At 44.3% G+C, this 23,795-nt stretch overlaps 2 protein-coding genes across 3 annotated transcripts in view; both read right to left on the minus strand.

The window, feature by feature from the left end:
* peak1 (pseudopodium-enriched atypical kinase 1) overlaps positions 1–23,795 on the minus strand; it is a 170,224-nt gene that overhangs the window by 121,966 nt on the left and 24,463 nt on the right. The window lies entirely within an intron of this gene.
* On the minus strand, positions 20,834–22,948 carry LOC306923258 (thimet oligopeptidase-like; the record flags this gene model as incomplete). Its single annotated transcript, XM_079501291.1, has 1 exon — positions 20,834–22,948. The coding sequence occupies one exon, from the start codon at positions 22,946–22,948 to the stop codon at positions 20,834–20,836; it is 2,115 nt and encodes a 704-aa protein (XP_079357417.1).

Genomic DNA, 23,795 nt, shown 5'->3' on the forward strand with positions numbered 1-23,795 from the left:
AACCTGACATAAAAAATTGGAGACATGTTTTTTTGGCATTCTGGTAACCCCAAGAATCAAGATATACCTGTCTCCAAAAATTAACATTCCAAAATCACGGAAAGTGATAGGCTCCCCTACTAACAGTGACGGTACAGGATTATTATTTCATGTCAAAACGAAAAGATAATGTTACCCAGGTAAAGTAGCCTCGATAGCCAGGCTTTCATTTCGTCTGCACGTAATGCCTAATGTGTCACTCTGCATGTTTAACTAAGTTTTCCACATGTCCAAAGCAATTTATGAAAAAGACATAAGCCTATAACCCTTTTGTTGATAATGATATAACGCCATTTAGGTCAATGATATATAATATAACAATAAAGGGTAGCCTATTTAAGGGCCAGTCAACTGTCTTCCAATTTGCTGAATGTCATTCCCCTACTCTCTCCACATTCATGTCTCTCTTCACTGTCAAAAATGCTAAAGAAATGACCTAAAAATATTTAAATAAAAAAAGTAGATGTAGATGTATCACATAGATGTTTCTGTTGAGGATAATACATTCCCTGGTTAGGAGCGAGTAAGGCTGAGACCAAACAATGTACTGTATATAGTTACGCAGAACAGCAGAATGCCAACAACTCCATCAGGGTTTCAAATCAAATCTCCTTCCCCCAGGGTGTCCAGACAATATTTACACATGTGAAGAAAAGGATGAATTTTAAAAGGCTATCTGTGTGTTTGATCTATTCTAAACAGACCAATGGCCTGTTTAGAATAGCAGGTGTTTCACTGCAGGAATTGTGGCATTAATTTCAGATTTCATTTTTATTTCCTGCCGTCATCATAGCTTTCTTTGTCCCGTTACTGCCCGCTGTAAAATCTCTTTGAGGATCAATATTCAAAACTGCATCGTCATGTTGAACTGCTTGAGAATGCATATTCCCAACAGATTCAGGGAGCAAAAGTCAAAGAAATCTGGACTGTTCTAACATTCAGAATGCATTGCATTGACAACTATGACAAGTAGTGACATTATATGAATTTACTTAGACTTGTACTGTAGTCACGATCAATTCAACACTGAATACACTGGAGTCTCAATATGGCACCGGTGCAGAAAAAGGATGGAATTTTTCCAGAGGGTTTTAACCACTTAAACCAGGGGTGGGCAACTGGCGGCCCGGGGGCCACATGCGGCCCCCACCTTCACTTAATGTGCCCCTCAGGTTAATGTCAGAATACTGATATAATATTGGTTTCAGCCGTTTACAATTCCACAACATGCAAACATGACCCGCTTTAATTACTTCAGTCTCAATTAGTAGCTCAATGCTCAACACAAGTATAATTTAAAGGCATTTGAAATTACATAAATGTTAATTTTCAGGATTCCAATTCAAAAATAGCAAAAGATAATTCAAGATTTCAATTTGAAATATAGGAAAAATAGCAGATCTACAAGCTCAAAAACGCGTCGCAGCGCGACGCGTTTTGAGCTTGTAGATCAGCTATTTTTATGGCCCTAGGGAGTGAGTGTGGAAATATAATGGCCCTCTCCATCGTCAACGTTGCCCACCCCTGACTTAAACCATATATATTTTGTTGACCCGGGGTCTTTTTGGCCCCCTCCTTTGTTACATATACACCAAATCTCTATGCCAAAAATAGCCAATCTACAAGATCATATAAGGCATTGCATCACACCACTGTATATCCCACTATTTTCACAGAATGTTTGCCTATTTGGTATTAAGTACAACACGCCCAGAATAGGCAGTAGGCACACTAGCATTTAAGAGCATAATAAATGCAGAGCGTAATAAATCTACACAGACTGAAGAATGTGGACATATTGTACAGTTCCATTGGTGCAATAGGACATAGCAGAAAATACATTCAATGGACACATACATTAGCCCATTCTGGGCGGGAACCCCTTTTGGTGTTAGCATTATGTTATGCTTTAGCTATTGAAAAATAGCAGATCTACAAGCTCATAGCGCGCCACCGAGTGGCGCGCGCTACGACTGACATAGAAACATAGCTTTTTCAGAAAACTGTCAGGATGTAAAAGACATTTTTAGAATCTGATCTCAGGTCAAAATGGGTTAGACACAACATGCAGAAAATACATACAATGGACACTAAATTAGACACAACATGCATTCAGACGGTGCAGGGAGGGTGCCCTAAACTAGATAAGCCTTATTTAATTTTCAAATCAAAAAAAGTGCAGTGGTTCTCCACGTGGGGTCCAGGGACCCTCAGCATTCCTTAACCCATTCTGACCTGAGATCAGATTCTAAAAATGTCTTCTACATCCTGATAGTTTTCTGAAAAAGCTGTGTTTCTATGTCAGTCGTTCTTCGATTTTTCAAAAATAGCAGACCTACAAGCTCGTAGCTAAAGCATAACATAATGCTAACACCAAAAGGGGTTCCCGCCCAAAATGGGTTGAAGGGGTTCCAAATAGAGCCTTACTCTGTTCTACTCAGAGGAAACAAATGGAACCAAACAAATAGAGCCTTACTCTGTTCTACTCAGAGGAAACAAATGGAACCAAACCGACATTCCATTTGTACACTCTTCCAGAGTTATGGGGTCCTTGAAATTAAAAAGTTTGATAAGCACTGAGCAAGTAGATAGGAGGGCAACCTAGTGAGGAGATGCCCACTCACTTCCTACCTTCAAATATGCACAGAAAACCCACCTGTTCAGAATTGCATTTCCAAGCTGATGTGTTTTTAAACTTGTTATGTTTTATTGGTTTTACTCTTTTAATTGTTTTTTCTAATAAAGTTGTCCTTTTTCTTGTCCCCCCCCCCCCCTGGCCCCAACACATGTAAAGAGTCTTTGAGTGTCATGAAAAGCGCTATATAAATCCCAGATTGTATTATTATTATCATCATCTTAATCGGGGGGGGGGGGGGGGGGGGGAGTGGGTTCACTGAGCTGAGTGAGCAGTGAGCACTAGCCGAGGTTAGGGTCATGTCTATCCCCATAGGCACTAATAAATGGGTCAGGGGGGGCAGAGAACAGAGGTCAGGGCCAGGGTCATACCTCCCCTGAGATTTAAAGCGGTTGCAATGTGGAAAAAGTGAAACATTCATATGAGGGCTTCAACCATTTGCAAACATTAGAATAATGCTGAAGTAAAGTGTAGACACTTTCAGCCTGACATCCAGGTTTTGGGCATGCCATGTAGTCATTCAAAATGTCATACAAATGCATTGCGATGCAACATGTGGTGAGCTTGTAGATTTCATTTTTAAAATAAAATAAAATAATAATAATAATAATACAAGAAGGGATTTAAGTGGTTACCTATGATGATGTATGGGGCAAGATAGTCAGAGAGCAGCAGAGCACAAGAACTACGTATTTGTATATGAAACTGCCAACTACTGTTTTTAATCACTGCCTGTGTGGAAATAAATAAAGAAACTTAAATTTGTAAGGGGAAATCCTGATTAGAAACTTAAATTTGTAAGGGGAAATCCTGATTAGAAACTTAAATTTGTAAGGGGAAATCCTCATTCACCCCAATCTTCCTCAGAGAAGGGGTGGGGGGGTTATCTAATCTTTGTTTCCCCCGGTTGAGTGTGGTGTAATTTTGTATTGACTGTGCATATGACACAGAGCCACCAGGATTACCCTGTGTTGACTCAGGGAAGCTTTGAGAGATCCTGTTGTATATTGATCGCTGAGCTTCCCCTTCACACTGATTGCCCTTGTTACATTGATTAGTATCCGCTTCACTTAGTTCCCTGCAATGACCATCTCACACTGGAAAACCCTGATATATGGATATACCCTGTCGGTATATCCATATATGGGTGTTTGCGCCTTTGCGGTCACATGATCCCATCGATTTGGAGATCCACACTGATCCGACCAACTTCCCACTTGGTTCATCACGCCCTCAGGTCCTCGCCAATACGCACGGCGAGTTTGAAGTCGGTACAGTATATATACCGTATATGGGCATGGCATGCAGTCTGTTCTGCGGTTCTGGACAACCGACGCATGGCACAGCACTCCCTCAGGTCGTCAGCACCACCGAATTTGGACAGACGGACAGAGGTTTCCTGCATTTATAGCAGGATTATAGTAGGAATGTTCGTCCCATTAGGACATCACATAATAGGGACCATGTGATTGAATTAAAGGTATATTCAGTGATTTCACTTAATTAAGATATCACTTCTTTTTTTGTTGTGATAATCCTCCCTACTATAGAGTGTGCTGACCATATAAGGAGTTCCTCCCTGTCCCCAGTTAATCCCTGGGGTAAAAAAAAAAGTATGTTTCATGTTTGGCTAGGTGGCCCAGCCGTCATCCAATCAGGATAGAGAGGGGCCTTCCGCCAATCATGATCGAGCGGGGGCGGGCCTTGGTGTGCGTGCTCAGCGTGCTGTTGGTCTGTTGCGTGCCCCCCCACTGTAGTGTGTGCATGTGCACATCTTGTTACCGGGGCAGACCAGGTTTTTTTTTCCAAATCACCCAAATCACTGAATGCTCCTTTAAATATGAATTACTGTCTAACCCCAGTGACAAACTAGCCTCGCGTAGCAATACTAATATCAGTGCGTTTATATTAGTCTCGTCCCTTAGCAATGTCCCGCCCCATATTTGAATACTGGGCCCTGGTTGGTTATAGCCTGGTTCCAGACGAATCTGGTTGGCCGAATACCATTTCAGCTGTAAAGTCCACAATTGAGAGGGGCCAGACTTAATCTGCCAGGGGCAATATATGCATTGCAAAGGCAGATGAAGGCTAGCTACAGGAGGCTAGTTACAAACCATGCATGTTTTGGCCCATTGGGACTCCGAAGAGGTGAATCAATAATACAAAAAAATAATAATAATCATGCAAAGTGAGAGACTCAGGAAATGAAGTCCGCTGGGCAACAGGAAGGACTGTCCTTGAACTAAAGTCATGTCAATACAGGCAAAGTCATGGTGGATCGATGCCCGAGTGGGAGTCTGAAGCACTGATGTAAATCCCTCACACACACATACACACACCCCTACGCTCTCCCAAACCCCCCGGCATTCCCATAATTCCATGCTGATTGATACTGTGGAAACCAACAGCTGTGAGATTTCCCATCAAACATCCTGAGAGAGAAGAGGGGGGGGGGGGGGGGGGGGACAACAGAACAATTTGATGGCTCTAGTGCTCCTACTATTGGTTATTCAACATGAAACTAAATGACTCAAGCGTGCTTTCAACAAGGTACCCTAAAAACATTTTGCAGAGCGCCACACATCCCTGCAGCAGTGGGACCGAAAACATTGTCATTGTTTTGACAGATTAAAATGTTGTGCTAGACATGTCTGGACATGTCTTTAACCCGCCTCCTGATTAATCGTGATTGGTTGAGAACTCTGCACTTGTAGGATTCTTCAGTCTTAGCTTTCTATTTGTCTCCACCAGGCCGAAGGCATGGGGAGAGAGTATGTTTTGCACTCCGTCCGTGTGTGTGTGTGTGTGTGTGTGTGTCCGTCCTTCCCTCCGTCCGTCCGTTACCAGCTAATCTCCGGCACCGTTGGCCCGATCCATGCCAAACTTTGCACACACACTCCCTGGATGCCAACGACGAACCTCTGCCCAAATATTCCTCAACGGCCTGTTATAGCGCCACCATGAGGCCAATTTAGGCAAAACACATTTATGTAGATTACTCGTACACATTTTATCCATACACAATACACATACACAATTCGGTATACACTATCTCCATAGTCATGTGATCAACACGGATCTGCACCATTTCCCATCTTCCATCCTGATTGGCTAAGATTGGCTTCCAAAGCTCACATGATTGGTCCGTTTCGAACAAAATGCCACAAATCACAAACACAGTGTGCAATTTCCGTGAAATTATACACGCGCATTTCCACTAGGCCGAGGACGACATGCCACTAATTCTTTCCCCAAATCAGCCTCACGGTGGCGCTATATTTTTAGCTATAACTGCATCGATCTGTATACAACTTATGTATGCGCACTCCCTAGAGGCCATGGAAAAACATTGTCCCTGCATCCCTCCACATCTGCCGGTTATAGCGCCACCATGAGGCCGATTTCTGCAAAACATATTGCTTATGTTAGTCACACAGATTTCATCCAAATGTCACGCAAATCGGTACACATGATCTCTGTAGTCATGTGATCAAGACGAGTCTGTTGGATTTCTCAGATTCTACACTGATTGGCTAACATTGCCTTCCAAAGTTTTCAGGAGTGGCCCGTTTTGTACAAAATGCTGCACATGTCCTGCTCATCCAGAATTCTATCCTCATGCTATGAGTGATCTGGCTCTGTATTTCCTCAACAAAATGAAGAAAATTGTTGCAAAAAACTAAACAAAAAAACATGTTTATATTACTCCTAAACATTTTGCCAAACATCTCACAGTCCTATCCTCCTGGTGGAGACCTGTAGTCTGTCTCTTTCTGTGTCACTGTGTTTCTGTGTTTTGTGTGTGTGTGTGTGTGTGTGTGTGTGTGTGTGTGTGTGTGTGTGTGTGTGTGTCCACAGTAAACTGGGTTAGTAGGCTAGTTTTAAATTACTTCCAACTAAAAAAGGGCAAGATATACTAGCCGACTGCAGCATAACAAATCTGCCAATATCTCTCACGATTTATACTTGACATACTATGTAGAATTAGAACGTGGAAAAACTAAAGATGGTGCAAGGTGGCCTTTGCTAGGTGAGGTGCATGTGTTCGGACGGAGTGCTGATATTGCTTGATACTTCCATTAGAACTTAAAGGCCTCGAGATCAGTCACAATGCAAGGTTGGAACTCAATGTTGTATAATTCATAATAATGATGATGTCATACTGAAACAGGACTGTGGTATAATTCATAACAATTATGATTTCATACTGAAACAGGATGCACACTGGCTTATGAGTTGTCTTTTAGTTCAACAGCTGCTCCATGTTGTGAGCAGAAAAGGTTGTACTAAAAGATGTACTAAAAGAAGAGGAAAAAACATAACATAACATGCATGCATCTCCTACTACACACAACGGTGTTAAGCCTACAGCAAACAACACCAAACCTTTGTCATCTTGAGCAGGGCTCCAAACTAATTTGGTGAGGACAAAAGTGTTTAGTACTTTGAAAAAAATCAGTGGTGCAACTCTGTGTGGGGGTCCCCAGGGGGGTCCCCGGAACATCCACCCCCAGGAATGCGGCCAGGGGGCCAGGCTGGTTCCGGCGAGCCGCCCCGCGTCCATAATAGTTGAGAAATTACAGTTACCGTGACGCTATTTCTGTGCTCGGACAGACCCAGGGACACACATTGCTGGACAATGGAGTGGCGGCACCACTCAAAAATAGTATGAGGCCCAGGCCGACCTAGCGGTCCGGTCACCTAGGCTGCTAATCCAGCCTGACAGCATGTCGTGGGTTTGACTACCACAACACGCTACGTGTCACTCCCCATCCCTCTCCCCCATTTCCTGTCAACTTACTGTACACTATCAAAAAAGGCAGGAAAAAAAGCCCAAAATATATCTTAAAAAACAAAAAAACAAAAAAAACAGAACTATTGTAAAAAGTAGAGTTGTCCCGATACCATTTTTTTCAGTCCAAGTACGAGTACTTCATTTTTAGTACTCGCCGATACTGAACTACCGATGCGAGTACTACATTTTTGTTGTGTAACCACTTATTTTACCCCCTTTTTCTCATACCTGTAGATGTAGATGCAGATGGATCTCCCATCTACACTTGTCAGTTGTCATTTATGCTTGTAGATCGGCTGTTTTTGGCTATTTGCTGCAGTTTTGGGTCGATCAGACTTGCTCCCATTGCATTCGTTCAGCCTAGTGTCAATTGGATGTTTTGGTACTCAGGTCAAAGTGTCGGGGCCGGTTCCGAGTACCGAGTTGTACGAGTACTTGAGGGTGGTATCGGCCCGAGTAACCGAAACCAGTATCAGTATCGGAACAACTCTAGTAAAAAGGTAGCATTCTTCTTCATGAATAGCCTTTAGCCTACAATATTTAATTAAGACGGAATGCAACAACAACCTAAAAGCAAATCACACTTTCCCGTCCCGGACATTTTATTTAACGTCGGGGCAACAGTAAGGGCCGATTCATACTCCTATTTTACCGCTGTAGTGCCGAAATGATTTCGGCTCGTCAGAAATTTTCAGTAGCACCGAAGAGCCGACTTTAGGACGGTACCCGCCGCCCCGAACCTCAAATGACGTCACATTGTAGGCTCTACAGAGCCGAACCGACTTTTATTCGGCTCTAAAATAGGAGTATGAATCGGCCCTTAGTGTCATGTATCTCTTGGCCTACCACTGCTAGTACAAAAGTAATGACTAATGTATCACTGCTACTAGTACTACTGTTACTGTACTGCCTGTACTCCTCGCTCCCCTCTGCTGAAGTAGTGAGTGAGTCTGGTGTGCCAGTCGTGTTTGTTTTGTGTGTGGTTTTATAGACCAGAGAGACTTCCCACCTCACACTAAACACAGCCGCACTGAGATGCTGAGAAACTACCCTTTTACTGCTGCATTTTCATCACCGCCTAAAAAAAAAGGCCACACAGCTGATTTATTCGGCACATGCGTGTTTCGCATTACACAAAATAACGCCGTGCTCGAAGTTTAACGAGGGTTACAGAAAGTGTGATGTCATCAGCAGGAGAAATAACTAAATCGACTGCAGGCGACACTGGAAAGTCTGCATGATTCTAAACTACTTCCGTCTATAGACATGGTAACGCCCTGCCTGCCTCTGATTGGCCTACCGAAACTGCCCGTCTTACCAGACCGCCGAGGTGGATAGTGGATAGTCTGGTGACACTGACGTGAGTTTACTCCATGGTGGGAATTCTACAGGAGTAGTTCACCCCAAAAATTACTTATTGTCTATCAATTACACACTCAATGAAGCCTTGAATTCATGGAGATTTTGTTTGGCTTTTGTCGCAGACTAAGCCAATAATTTGATGACCAGTAGAGTCAAAGAGCCCACTCAAAGAGTCTGCTACTGAGTGATCCAATTTTTGGCTCAGGAATGCAACAAAAACAAAACAAAACTCCATGCAGTCAAGGCTTCATAGTGAGTAATTGATAGAAATAAGTAATGTTTTGGGTGAACTATTCCTGAAAATGTATCTGCCTCTTTTAGTATAAGTATTTACACATCCCTGCACAAACACTCAAAATTAACATAAAGGCAATTCCGTCTAGGGTTAGAGGTGTGTGTGTGTGTGTGTGTGTGTGTGTGTGTGTGTGTGTGTGTGTGTGTGTCCTAAATAAAGGCAGAGTAAAACGCCATCCCTTCAGTTCCTACTTTTATCAATGCTGAAGTCAAGACCATGTCTAACAAAACATTCAAACATTCACATCCTGCAAGTCTTGAGTAGATAAAGATAACAGCCATAACAACAACTCTCTAGTCTCCACCCGTCCCGCTCTGAATGAGTGTCAAGCCCTGGTTCTCAGCTAAATCTTTAAAGAGGGAGTGCCACAATTTTGTATTTTTAAGTGGTGCAAACCACTTCCTTAAGTGACTATGTGTGTGGGTAGCTGGCTGGCTGGGTATGTCAGTATGTCTGAGCATGGCTGGCTGGGTATGTCTGAGCACGGAAACAGCATGGTTTTTCACCACCTGTGCGCAACCTAACACACACACAAACACACACGCACATATTAACTGTATATATGGTGATTTCAGGTGTGCCAGTAAAGTACAGTGACAGTAGAGGGACCCCCACAGTTACCGTGTTGGGGGCGGCGCGCCGGAACCGGGCCGGCACCATGGGTGCTTTCCTGTGGGTCTGGACCTCCCCCCATATAAAAAATGTGAATGGATTTTCTAGGTGAAAGTGATTTTTGGGCAGTTTTGCGTGGGCTCTCAAAGTGTTAACTGGTCAAGGAGCAGAAGCCACCAGAGCTTACACTACCCTACTCTCTCCCTCTCTCACATTCCAACTGTCTGTTCATTCCAACCAGTCTCTCCTACACTCGTCCTGTAAGAAGATGTCCCATTGTCCTTCTCTCCTAAACTGTCACCCTCTCAGCGTCCTGTCTGTCTCTACTACACTGTCTCCCTCCCCGCTTCCTGTCTGTCTCTCCTACACTGTCTCCCTCCCAGCTTCCTGTCTGTCTCTCCTACACTGTCTCCCTCCCAGCTTACTGTCTGTCTCTCCTACACTGTCTCCCTCTCAGCTTCCTGTCTGTCTCTCCTACACTGTCTCCCTCCCATCTTACTGTCTGTCTCTCCTACACTGTCTCCCTCTCAGCTTACTGTCGGTCTCTCCTACACTGTCTCCCTCCCAGCTTCCTGTCTGTCTCTACTACACTGTCTCCCTCTCAGCTTACTGTCTGTCTCTCCTACACTGTCTCCCTCTCAGCTTCCTGTCTGTCTCTCCTACACTGTCTCCCTCCCATCTTACTGTCTGTCTCTCCTACACTGTCTCCCTCTCAGCTTACTGTCGGTCTCTCCTACACTGTCTCCCTCCCAGCTTCCTGTCTGTCTCTACTACACTGTCTCCCTCTCAGCTTCCTGTCTGTCTCTCCTACACTGTCTCCCTCTCAGCTTCCTGTCTGTCTCTCCTACACTGTCCCCCTCCCAGCTTCCTGTCTGTCTCTCCTACACTGTCTCCCTCCCAGCTTCCTGTCTGTCTCTCCTACACTGTCTCTCTCCCAGCTTCCTGTCTGTCTCTCCTACACTGTCTCCCTCCCAGCTTCCTGTCTGTCTCTCCTACACTGTCTCCCTCTCAGCTTCCTGTCTGTCTCTCCTACACTGTCTCCCTCCCAGCTTACTGTCTGTCTCTCCTACACTGTCTCCCTCCCAGCTTACTGTCTGTCTCTCCTACACTGTCTCCCTCTCAGCTTACTGTCTCTCTCCCAGCTTACTGTCTCTCTCCCAGTTTACTGTCTCTCTCCCAGCTTACTGTCTCTCTCCCAGCTTACTGTGTCTCTCCCAGTTTACTGTCTCCCTCCCAGCTTCCTGTCTCTCTCCCAGCTTACTGTGTCTCTCCTACACTGTCTCCCTCCCAGCTTACTGTCTGTCTCTCCTACACTGTCTCCCTCCCAGCTTACTGTCTGTCTCTCCTACACTGTCTCCCTCCCAGCTTACTGTCTGTCTCTCCTACACTGTCTCCCTCTCAGCTTCCTGTCTGTCTCTCCTACACTGTCTCCCTCCCAGCTTCCTGTCTGTCTGTCCTACACGGTCTCCCTCCCAGCTTCCTGTCTGTCTCTACTAGACTGTCTCCCTCTCAGCTTCCTGTCTGTCTCTCCTACACTGTCTCCCTCTCAGCTTACTGTCTGTCTCTCCTACACTGTCTCCCTCCCAGCTTACTGTCTGTCTCTCCTACACTGTGTCCCTCCCAGCTTACTGTCTGTCTCAAGTGGATTTTATAATTTTAATTCAAGTTCTATGAAGCCCATGTCTGTAATGCAGTATTATAAACATAATTATAATGCATTATGATTGGCTTGATCGCCAATCATTTTAGCTATAAGCGCACATAAATACCCACTCCTACTACTTGTTGATTTGCACATGCGCGTTGCCGTTCACTTCCTTGTTTGCGGCTCCGAAAGAATGGCTCGTATCTCCTAATCTAGGAAACTCTCCATGGTGTTGATGTTCTGTCTTCATTTCTGACTTCAGCAGGCCTCTTGTTTGGAATATTAACGCTTCTAGAGAGACTTTAGCGTGACCAGCGCGAGGAAGATTATGCCTCCCGGTTATAGTGGGGAGCAGAATGCGGGGCTTTTCAGAGTAAAATCTGACATATCTGCTGGCACTCTAGCGCCTATATTTTGAAAGATGCTGGTGGTGTTAACAGGGACACAGCCTACAGGACACAGGCATTGGGCTTCCAAGTTCAACCATAGTTTCCAACATCATGCCTTGGGTTTCCAAATCCCTTAGTTGCAACAGCACTATAAGCTGCCCCCAAATTCTGATAAAATCTGTGAGTCATCATCAGCTATGAGCAGCAAAACATTCCCTCACACGCTCTGCCTTCACTTCATTCCCTAATAGATTGGATTCAATTCTATGATCAAATTCTTTGTTAAATCCCCGTGCACGATTGAAGTGAACTGAGATAATAGCGCAAGAATGTAAATTAAAGCACTGCAGGCCATGCCAGGCATGGCACAGCACCTTGGTCTCAACCCTCTTCTCAGCCAACATACACAGAGCTATGTAAAGACTTGTTAGCAGAACACAGTCTAATGGATGTAGAAGAGAGTGTGTTTTTAGTTTCAGGTTGTTGAACACGACTCAGGTCCTCAACACAGAGTCCAACACTAATATTTATTAAATCTGCGGTCTGACAGGCCAGGAAGTGTGTGTGTGACACACTGTGTGTGTGTGTGTGTGTGTGTGTGTGTGTGTGTGTGTGTGTGTGTGTGTGTGTGTGTGTTTGAATATTATGTGGAAGTACCCTCACTAAAAACACCGGGACAACGCTCCACACGTCCCAAACTCTTCTCCCTTCTGGCTCCAAAACTGTGGAATGCACTTCCTGTTGCAGTCAGAACTGCAGCATCACTCCCAATCTTCCGTCGTAGTCTGAAAACCCACCTTTTCAGACTCCATCATGGCCCATAGCACTTACCCTACCCCCTTTGATAGCATCTTTGTAGACTTAGATAGCATTTGATACAGACTTATAGCACGTTATGTAGAAATCACTATAATTGCATTGTATGTAGCACGTCATAGTACATATGTATAGTATAGTATATGTATAGTTTCATTATATAGATATTCCACTGTAACGTTCTTAGCTTACGCAACGTTCATGATCAATGCTTTTTATATATGTGATGTATTCCCATGCTTTTTTTGTTCTTGCTTAATGTAAGTCGCTCTGCTAAATGCCTAAATTGTAAATTGTATGTACATACAAACTAGCCAAACTGACCCTTAATTTGAGCAGAGCATTGTGTGAGAAAAAGGGGGGAAAAGGCCAGATTAAGTGTGGTTGATGATGTCATCTGTTCCTGATTGTACCCATGACCATTTCCTTCCTGTGGATCTAACTGGCACAGAGCTGTTCGTGGGTGGATGGTTAAACATCTGCATGCGTCCCGTCAATAAGGATTTAGACCAGCGGTTGTAATAGACATTAGTTAGTAGCTGTACTTGCATGCTCTGCTTGCGCACAAGTAGACCACGTATGGCCTGCTTGTGTGCAGTTAACTATGGAATCGTGCATTTCCCGTCAGTGTGTTGGTCGGGACTGAGAGAGCACGTGACATCACGTGACATCATCAGGGATGGAGCCTGTGACATCACGTGACATCATCAGGGATGGAGATCAATGTCATCAATAGTAAGCCCATATGGAAATCCCTGATGTCATCAATATTGGCCAACAACTCTACATCTGACCTCAAATGTATGGAGCTGACCTGTTCTGACATTCCATATGTTGATCCTTCCCCATCCATCCTTCCTCTTCGATGTCTCCCTTTTGACTGATACCTGTCCATTTAAACTCTAGACGGGCCTGCCCCAAAGTTATTAGCGCCCGGCAGCCGGCGAAAACTAGAGTTCTCAACAGGCCCGAAACTTAAGATCTTACCCCCCATGCCAGAGCGCCAGCGCTCGCCTTTTCAAACCTTTTCATGGCAAGGACCCCTAATTTGGATGCGAATCCCCATCTCAAAATATTTTGTTCCAGGGACACCCAGAAGCAAAGACTTTAGTTAAAAATGTTTGCTTAAAAAATACATATAGACATATAGACATACCCATGTCCCGTTCCATTTCTGTTCTATACTGCATGATTGGATTTGAACAGGAAACACAAATGACACTTATGTATGTTTCCTGTTCAAATCTGCTGCCGGGCCAATCAAATTAAGCATGAAAATGAATGAGGAAATGAACCAGGACAGGAAACATGGGCCTATTCTTCTTAGAATATGAATATTGGCAGAATCGTGGAAGGTTTTGGATATGCGGCAATCCCGTTTTCATTTTTCACAACATCGATATGGAGGTATTTGGTAAAACTAGCATGTCAACTTATGTCAACCTTTTCATGGCTGTTCTTTACCAGCCGCTTTCAGCAGCTGGTAAAAATATTGTGTTTGATTATGCCCATATCGGCCCAGCACTTATCTTATTACTAGAGGCCTACTTAAACAAATGTACAACAACATATACGTCACAATATGTACAGTATCATCAACCTTAAACCTTTTGAGAAACGAACTGGACACATTGCACAAACAGCAATATACAACCATTTTTCCCAGACTTCCGTGGGTCAGGAGGACAGGAGATAGCTTCCCCAAGTTCCCCCATAGCTCTGATTGCCAAGTTCAACAAAACAAACCAGTGCCAGTGAAGTCCTGTTAGCCGGGGAAAGCCATCATTCACAACTAACTGAAAGGCTGGCTGGCTGGCTGGCTGGCTGAATGACTGACCCAACCACAGGAGGTTAATCAGGCTGCCAGGATGTGTGGGCTGAGGGAAATGTTGGCCAACATGACACATGCATTTTAATCAGCCATAATGAAGATTTTAATAACAAGGCTTTTATACCACCACAGCAAAACTCCATGATCTCGTAACTCTGATTGCAACACTTTTTTTTGTACGCAGTGGTAACAAAACAAATTCAAACAAAGTCGATATCAACAACAATGGAACTAGGCTAATTCACAAAAATCATCTCTCTCTCTCTATGAGTATTTGTGTTATTCAGAAATGTGTCCCTATTCTGGTAGTGTGAACATTCTGTGAAAATAGCAGATCTACAAATTTACACGGACCCCTGGGGTACCCTCCTGGTCAACAAAGTATATATAGTTCTGGACAATAAGTGGAAATAGGAAGAATTACAATATGACATAAAATCTCAATGTTTAGTCCATGAATGTAAATCGGCCCAGTTTTGGAACAACACTGAGTTGAGAGAAGGAGCTGGAGGCTTTTGATGTCGGACCTGGTGATACCGCAAGGGATTTGGATGGGAAGGAAATACGCAGCGCTCAACACAAAATTAAATCTAATACTTTTGCACTGCTTCAGTCCCCAAGCAGGCTGGAAACCTGCAGGGTAGGATGGAGGGCTGTGAGGAGGTGGAGAATCCGTTGTATTTTCTTCTTTATTTCCCACATGTGCCATCCAAAAGATGTATTATTAACCCTGCTCAAAAATCAAGAGAAGAATAATAATCAAGTACGTGAGCATGACATTGTAGATCTGCCATCTTTGAACATTTTCACCTATAATGATGACATGCCCCAAACAGAGACATGAGGTGGAAAGTGCTTAAACTTAAAGTTATAAAGGTTACATTTCCGTACAGTATATGGGCATCGCTGTATAGTAAATACTCAGATTTCAGCATTAAAACAACCATAACCAGCAGGTGTAAAGGAGCAACTTGGACACTCAGGCATGAAGGAAGCATGAGTTCAAGTCCGTTGCTCTCCCCATGTCCCCCATATATGGGGACTAGGTTGGCGGAGGGTGTGTAGAGCCCAGGATCACATTAGATAATTGACACAGGGGTGAAAAATGCGTTACAAAATCGTGGGATAAAAAGTTATATAAAAAAAAACATAACCAGTGCATCCCATGCTCTTGACTGCTGGCCTGGAGGTTTGGTTGTGCATGGAGACCATTTAAACACAGGCCAAAGGAGAGCCAGGCATGAGAAGTTGATGTAACCAAAATGTGTATGGTTGCATCTACATTAATTTCCTCCTCTCAGACCAGATTGGTTTATGTACACAGACTGGTTGTGTCTGTATGAGGAGAGGAGCCGAGACAAGAATGGTGATCAGAAGAGAGGCAAAAAGGATGAGATAAGAAGAGAATAGAGAGAAAATAGAAGGAGAGGAGGATGACATACTGGTTGCCTGTGTGGAGCGTGGAGCGCGTCTTCAGGCTAAGCGCTGTTCTCAAGGCAATAAAAACACCCAAGAGTTCTCTCAGTGACCTTTAAAACGAGGAGCTGGAAACTTGGACACCTCCTCGGCCAAACTCCACATTCTCAGAGGCGTCATGTCATGGAGAGGAGTGAACAACAAAATGTAATTTCACAAAAAGTTCAGCAAAAGGCTGTAGTTGTCTCTTGAGTGACAGGCGGACTCACTGCAATCTGCACGTGAACTTTCAGTGAATATAAAAAGGATTTATCTCTTTCTCTGAAGCTCTTCAATGCATGACAGAAGGCAGACCTGAACTTTATCAGAATCAGAGATTTAGCAGCTGTGTCCAAACGTTTTCATACAAACAAACTGAGCTCACAGACGGCAGCGGAAGTAATACACCATGCCCTGACCTCCGTTATGACGATTACTGAATACTGACAATGGAATGCATTATATCAAATCTCTCCAAAGTTACTAGGCGATATTAGAGAATGGATCCAAATCCCAGACTCATGGCTTAAAGGAGAATTCCATACTAGAAGGCTTTCTTACCTTTATTTGTCGTTGTTACGTCCCCACCAAAGAGGTCCAGGTGTTATTTTGTGCAAAAGCTCCTTATTGGCTATTTCCCCTACCATAAGCTCTATATGAATTGCATTGAATGGGAATTGAATGGGGATATGGGGTGTTGTGCTAATTCGCTTATTTCCATCGCTCAAAATTATTATTTTTTGAGTGGTGTAAACCACTCCTACGACTGGCTTTGTTAGTTTACGTGTCTGTCTGTCTGTGTCAAAAAAATGAGCATGGTTGCTACGGTCACCCAGTTCACCCGGGTGTGATTTCATTACGTCAGACATTACGTCAGATCAGAGCTGATCAGGCTATATAATACCTTACCTTATACACCACTCAGTTCACACGGGTGTGATTTTTTTGTATATATCCTCTCTTCATAATGTAAATAATATCCCAAGCGGCACACTTTACTACTTATGTCGATAGAAATAAGCGAATTAGCACAACACCCCATAGCCCCATTCAATTCAATGCAATTCATTGAAGGCTTATGGTAGGGGAAATAGCCAATAAGGAGTTTTTGCACAAAAAAAACACCTGGGCCTCTTTGGTGGGGACGTAACAACTACAAAGAAAGGTAAGAAAGGTAAGAAAGCCTTCTAGCATGGAATTCTCCTTTAATGTGGAAGTGTGAGCAGTTGAGCATGACACTAAACTGATCCAATGTGCAGGTTTGCGCCTTGCATGATTGCCTCCAGTGTTGGTGTTATATAAATCCACAATTTTATATAAATTGTAAGAGTTAGTTCATAAAGAGCAGCCAAAGAAAGGGAATGAGTCAAATTACCTCAAAGGTTGGACCTTATAAGTCAACAATGTGTCTCCATGTTTGTATCCGTTTACGCAAATCAGACAGACATCGGAATAAGACCGACTGGATTTTTGCTTACAGTGTTTAAATTGCAAAGAAACCAAGAATATTTGCATTGCTTGTTAAATACTGTACATGGTCGGGGTGGAATCCTCATTATGTGCAAAACTGTTACCTTTCAGGATTCAATAATAGCAAAATTTGCAGATCTACAAGTGTTTGTAGATGGACTATTTGTGCCACTTTTGTGTGACACAATTGGGCACAAATTTATATAAAAAAAAGGAAACTAAACAAAAAGTTAAAATATGGAGATAAGTGGTTTCCACCCAATATCCAACTAGAGAATTCAATATTGTCTGCCAGCAGCTACCCCACTGTTCTGGAACTCATGATGTCATTGTTGTTCCTGTTAAGCTCTCACACTGAGCCAATAGAGGCAGGGTGTGCATCGCTCACACACACCGTCAGACACTATATTTAACCCCCCTGGTTAACAGGCCAGGAGAGACTCTGCTCAACTCACTTCCTAACACTAGACCCTATCGTTGTGTCCAACCCCTTTACTCATTATTTTCCCTCTTCAGGTAATCTTTTCTCCACCCTTTTTCACTCTTTGAAGGCGGTCACCTAATGTTGTCTATTCCCTGATCCTGACCTGAACCATACAACGGCCTCTTTCACAGAACCCATTAAATATTCTCTTCTTCGATGTCTTTGTTCTTCTATCATTCTCAAATGAGGGACTCTTTGAGGCTGTCACAAGGCCACGTGACGTCACACACCGTGCCGTGCCATGTTGTGGCGTTGTCGCGTGAGCGGTTATCGTTTGTGTTCCCCAGTAGCAATGGACTTGGAGTCAGGAGCGGGAAGTCCCTAAAACAATCTACAGTCAGTGACAACTGAACAACAGGTGACTGATAACATTTACAGCTAACAAGACTGTCACATAAAACTGAAAAGTAATTGCATGCAGAATGAGATTTACACAGCTACAGTTCATCAGAGAAGAGGCAGACCATTAACCTGTGTGTGTGTGTGTGTGTGTGTGTGTGTGTGTGTGTGTGTGTGTGTGTGTGTGTGTGTGTGTGTGTGTGTGTGTATTCGTGTTCCTCTACTATGCCCTGTCTGTTGTCTCACAAAGCCTGTCCCATGTGTGTCTTTTGTTGCTTCTTTCTTTAGTTTCTTCATCTCATTCTACCCATCGCCCTCTTATTCCCCAACTGTACCCAGCCCTCTCTGTCTCTCTCTCCCTCCGAGGGTGGCCGTTTGGCCCTACATCACACACACCGAGAGGGGAAACTCCAGATTGTCGTGGTGAAGGCAGTCATCCATGGCAGCGTGTCCCTGAGCCACTGCCACCACCAGTACCTCCTGTTTATGGTTGGCACCCTAATTACAGTTTGGTGGACTGGTACTAACCCAGGTCCAGGAAAGACAAGCTGTGGTCTCTTTGTTTTTTATAAACTCCATTCCAGTGTCTGCCTTTAAAGTGCAGCCAGTTCAAACCGTGATGTTAACGGGACAGGGAGATCTACTGGAATCAGCCTAGATCATCCTCTCGTTCCCAGAAGAAGAACATTTACCAGTATAACTGGCACAGGACCCATCGGTGGGTGGTGGACACAGTTTTATGGGTTGCGAGGAGGAGGTAAATATCCCTTTTAACATTTTTCTTTTTTTAAGATAAAAAAACATTTAAGAAGTAGTCAAAATAAAATAGCTGACCTACAAGCTTGCAGGTCGGTTATTATTCTCAGTAGTTTGCATCCCGGGGCAGAATCCCGAACTACTGACCTTTACAATGCCAACTTGAAAACAGACCCTCGACACGTGCGCACACACGCGCACACACACGCACACACACAGATAATCTGATTACTGATGTAGATCAGTTAGTGAGTGTGGGTCAAGCACTTCCTCCCTGGGGACAGTGACTGGTGTGAGACACCCATGATGAGGAGTAATTACTCCCTGAAGCATGATGTCATCAGCAGCAGAGAGAGCAGAAATGCAGGGGGTTAAGTAAGGTTTTAGCAAACAGGCTGTTGTTGAAATGACAGTAAAGACAAATGGCAGCTCTTCGGCTAACTAAATTACAAATGATTCACAGCAAAGCAGCAGCGAGCTTTAGAATGTATATACCATTTTAAAAGGATATTCAAGGTGTTATAAATGTAGTTATAACTAGAACTGCACTCGACCGCTACAAACTGTCAAATCTCAGCTTCTCTGTGAAAGAACAACATGAATTACCTTCATGTTCTTCTGTTGAAGAACTGTTGAAGAACATGAAGGAACATGAATCTATTTAAGCATTTCAAATTAATTATTTCGTTACGTAATTAACAACAATCAATTACGTAATGTTTTAATTAATACGGATGAGTGACGGCTTTCGATGGTGACGTATATGTCGATCATTGTCTGGTGGATTAAAGGAAATGCCTATATGTATATGTATATGTAATTTGTAAGTTGATTAGCTGTATACTGTGGTTACTTTGCGTATGCCCCGTTTGATGCGTATGTATCGTAGCAGCATATGACGTCAGGGTATAACTGGTACAACTAGCTCTCAATGACGTAATAAAGATGTGGATTAAAGGACCCAATGCCAGGGTGTAATTGGTTATCGATGGTGACGTAATGACGATATGTTTTAGTGTCGGGAGGATTAAAGGTAATGCCCCTATGTATACATGTATGTAATCTGACACCACTGCCATATCAAGCACAAGTAGTCATTACGTCATACGCTGGCACGGCGCATACACATCAAACGGCGACATACGAAAACGAAAACTATTACTTGCACGCTCTGCTTGCGCAAGTAATTATAATGTATGAAGGCATATAAGGTTTATTTGCCAGGGATGGAAGAACAGTAATCATTTCACCCATGAGTCCAAGTGGACGTTTGTTTGTTCCAAATTAGAAGAAATTCCCTCAAGGTGTTCCCCTGAGATCTGGTGTTCATGAGAATGGGATGAATGTTTCAATGTATATAAAACAGGAACAAGACAATGCCTCCGGCCACGGCTGTCATCAGTGAGACACAGCAACAGCATGACTCCGTGCAGCACCAAGCTTTACAATGTAGCCTATACTTGAGAGAGATGCAGCAAATTATATATCCACATGCAGTGTGGGAAAGAACTTAGTACTCACATGTTTTACTACTGTAAAAGCATCAATGCCCTATTGTAGATATAGTCTGTTACAAGTACATGTTCGCTATTCAAAATGTACTTAAGGGGCATTCCACTCATTTTCAAGATTTTACTATGACATTAATATACCTTAGAGCTTTAAAAAAGTCCCCCCGTTCTGTGTTTCCTAGAACTGGAGGTCTGAAAAACATGTTAACATGTTAATGATTTTTTTCATACTTACTTTTTTCAAAAGCATTGGCAATTGGAAGCACTGGAAGACAAAGACTGTGTCCTGGTGGAAGAAAGGACGGTCTAGTCACTCTAGTGGTCACTATGAGTCACTGCAAGATACCTGGGCCTGTTCAAACTGACTATTTTTGTCTCGTCCCAAGGGCAGTCACCCACTTACTGAGCTGCTTCAAAATTATTTCTGAGTGCGTTTTTCTGCAGCTTCTTCTGGTCTGAACGGGGAATTAGTCCTTTGCTCCGGAGGAACGCTTCCTGATTCGGTTCACGACCCAAGAAGTTCTTCAGCATCTCCTCAGCGTCCTTAGAAGCACCAGGCTTCAGGATGCACTTCCTGTAGTGCAAACCCACCTCAGGGTTCATGATGCCTTCCCGTTTGAAACGGCTGTAGAACATGTCCATGGACAAAACCTCGCTCCACAGGTAGCGATATCTTTTGCCATCTCCATCACAAAATGGAGCTGGTGTGTTTGGAGAGGCGGAGACTCCCAGAATCTTCTTGCAAAGCTCGGCATATTTCTTAGCCGGATCCGATGTAGTCTTTTTGTGAAGAGCCAGGTCCAATTCAGCATCGACTATCTGCCGCAGCGTCGCCATGGCGGTGTTGGCGAGGCGAGACCTGATCAGTTTGTCCAGCAAGTCGTCGGGAATCGGAGCTCCCGTCTTGTAGTGTTTGGACATTCTCTGTAGTGGCTCCTTCTCCCAAGCCCAGTTCTCCAGCAGCTGGGACGGAGCCTCCACAAAGTACCTGTCCACGTGGAATGAATTGAACACAGCGTAGTCAACCTGAGCACAGATGAAGTGCATGGCGTGACCAAGCTCATGGAGGCAATCTATCACCTCGTTATGCGTCAGCAGGGAAGGGCAGTCGGCTGTGGGTTTGCTAAAGTTGGTCACAATGGCGACGATGGGCATCTGTCTGCTTCCATCAGGCAGCAGACAGCCAGGCTGCAGGAAGTAGCAAGCTGCATGTCCGTCCTTTCCTTCTCTGGCGAAGAGGTCAAGGTAGAACTGTCCCACTGCCTGTCCAGAGGAGTGGTCTGTGGCGCAGTACAACATGACATTGGGGTGCCACACTGGGGCACCATGCACTAGGCTGAATGACAGACCCAGCAGGTCCTGGCAGATGTCCAGCACACCTCGTGTCACGACCTCCGCTGGAAAATACTCCTTCAACTGGTTGTGATCCACTCCATACTGGGTCTTCACCACCTGGTCCATGAGGTCTGGCAGGTCGTGTGCATACAGCTTTCTGTTGAATTGCAGACCTCTCTTCTGACAGTCCTTCTTTAGCTTACAGAGGTTGGCACTCTCCTTGTCTCCCAGCGGCTGCAGTTTATGGGCCAGCTCCTCCAGGAAGGTAGAGACGTCCTTTGCAGGTTTTGCAACGTTCATCTTCAGGACAGAGTCGGTGTGGGATTTGAAGCCCTGCAAAGCGCTCTGCAGTGCACGTAGCTTCGCCAGCTCTTTCAACATGGTCGAGTTCTCTTCACAACGTGAATTCTCAATCCTTAGGTTCACGTTGTCTCTCATGAGCGTCATGTCCTCATACAACTCGGACAGCTTCTTATAGGCATCAGAGCTGGCTTTTCTCACCGTCTTCCAGGGAGACACTCGCCAGAGGTAGTCCACCATGTTCATCTGGTCAATGTACTCCACCTTAATGTTGGCCAGTTTATTTGAGAGGTTATTGACGGTGGTACTGTCCAGGTCCAGGGAACCCACATCATCATTTACCTTCTTGGTCTCCAATATGAGATCGTCAGACATCTGTTGTATATTAGAAGCACCCAGACGATTAACTTCTGGAATTGTACGATCAAATCTTTCTCCAACCCATCTCTCCACATATCTCTTATCCTCTGCAGTGAGACTGTCTTTATCCACCTTCATCCCCAGAGCTACAATCGTCTGGTAGATATTATCTCTACTTTGCATCGTGTCCAAGTCCACGTCACTGTCTATCATCTTCTCATCTGCCTCTGCGCTGGCGGTCCTCACCTCCTTACTGGGAGACACATCCTGGAGAAAGGATAGAGTGTTGTACTGGAGCGTGTACTCGGCATCCGCATGGGCCAGGGCCTTCAGGGTGTTATCGAAGGTAACACTGTCCAGGTCCAGGGAGCCCACGGTGTTGTATGCTTTCCTGCGCTTGGCGATGGCCTTGGCACACTTCCCCCGGATGTGTTCAGGGCCCAGATCCCAGCGCAGGAGGTTCTCAGTGCAAACCCGAGGAGGGTTGCTGATGATCACTTCTCCTCCCGTCGGTCCCATTCAAGTGAAAAACAATCACAGTGAGTGACGCTCCGCTCCTCAGCCCTCAAACTTGGACTGACAACAGCGCCATCTACTGATGGACTAATATGGCATGACCATATATGGCATGACCATATACAACACCAGATACGACAGTCTTTGGACTTATTAGGACTTGTTCTGTATGTACAGTATGTATGTATGTATGTATGTATGTATCATCCAACAGCCAATAAGGGACCACCATTCTTGGTGACGTAACGAAGGTCCCCTGTAACTCCGAGTGTTCAAATGGACCCGTAAGGGTCCGTTCGGTTCCATTTGAACACTCAGAGTTACAGAGCTGTTATTCAGGGCTATCTATTTATGCGTTTCTGGTAATATTTATTGTCCACTCATTTTGTATGTCCGTGGCAAAATAAATATGTTGATCAAAAATGTCCACCACAAGCCAACATGGCGATGACCTCTGTGCTAAATGGTGCATTTATATAGCGCCTTTATCCAAGGCGCTTTACATAGGGAGCAATTTGGGGTTCAGTGTCTTACCCAAGGACACTTCGACATGTAGACAGGAGGAGCCGGGATTCGAACCACCGACCCATGGATCATTGGACGACCTGCTCTACCTCTTGAGCCACAGTGCTAGACCTTTGTTATAGTAATACAGCTAATCAGCGCCGCTATCTATGACCTTTGCCAGAAACCTTTGCAGTACGAGTGGAAGAACAGATGCATGAAATTGCAGGCAAGGAATTTTCTGATAGGACCCAGGCATGACTTCCAACACCCCAGCAAGGTTTCTACAGCCAGGGGCCAATAAGCTATAGCTTAATCCTTGTTCTTTTGGGCTTAAGTTGATTAA

This window comes from Electrona antarctica (genome assembly GCF_951216825.1).
Source record: "Electrona antarctica genome assembly, chromosome: 5".
Classification (NCBI taxonomy): domain Eukaryota; kingdom Metazoa; phylum Chordata; class Actinopteri; order Myctophiformes; family Myctophidae; genus Electrona; species Electrona antarctica.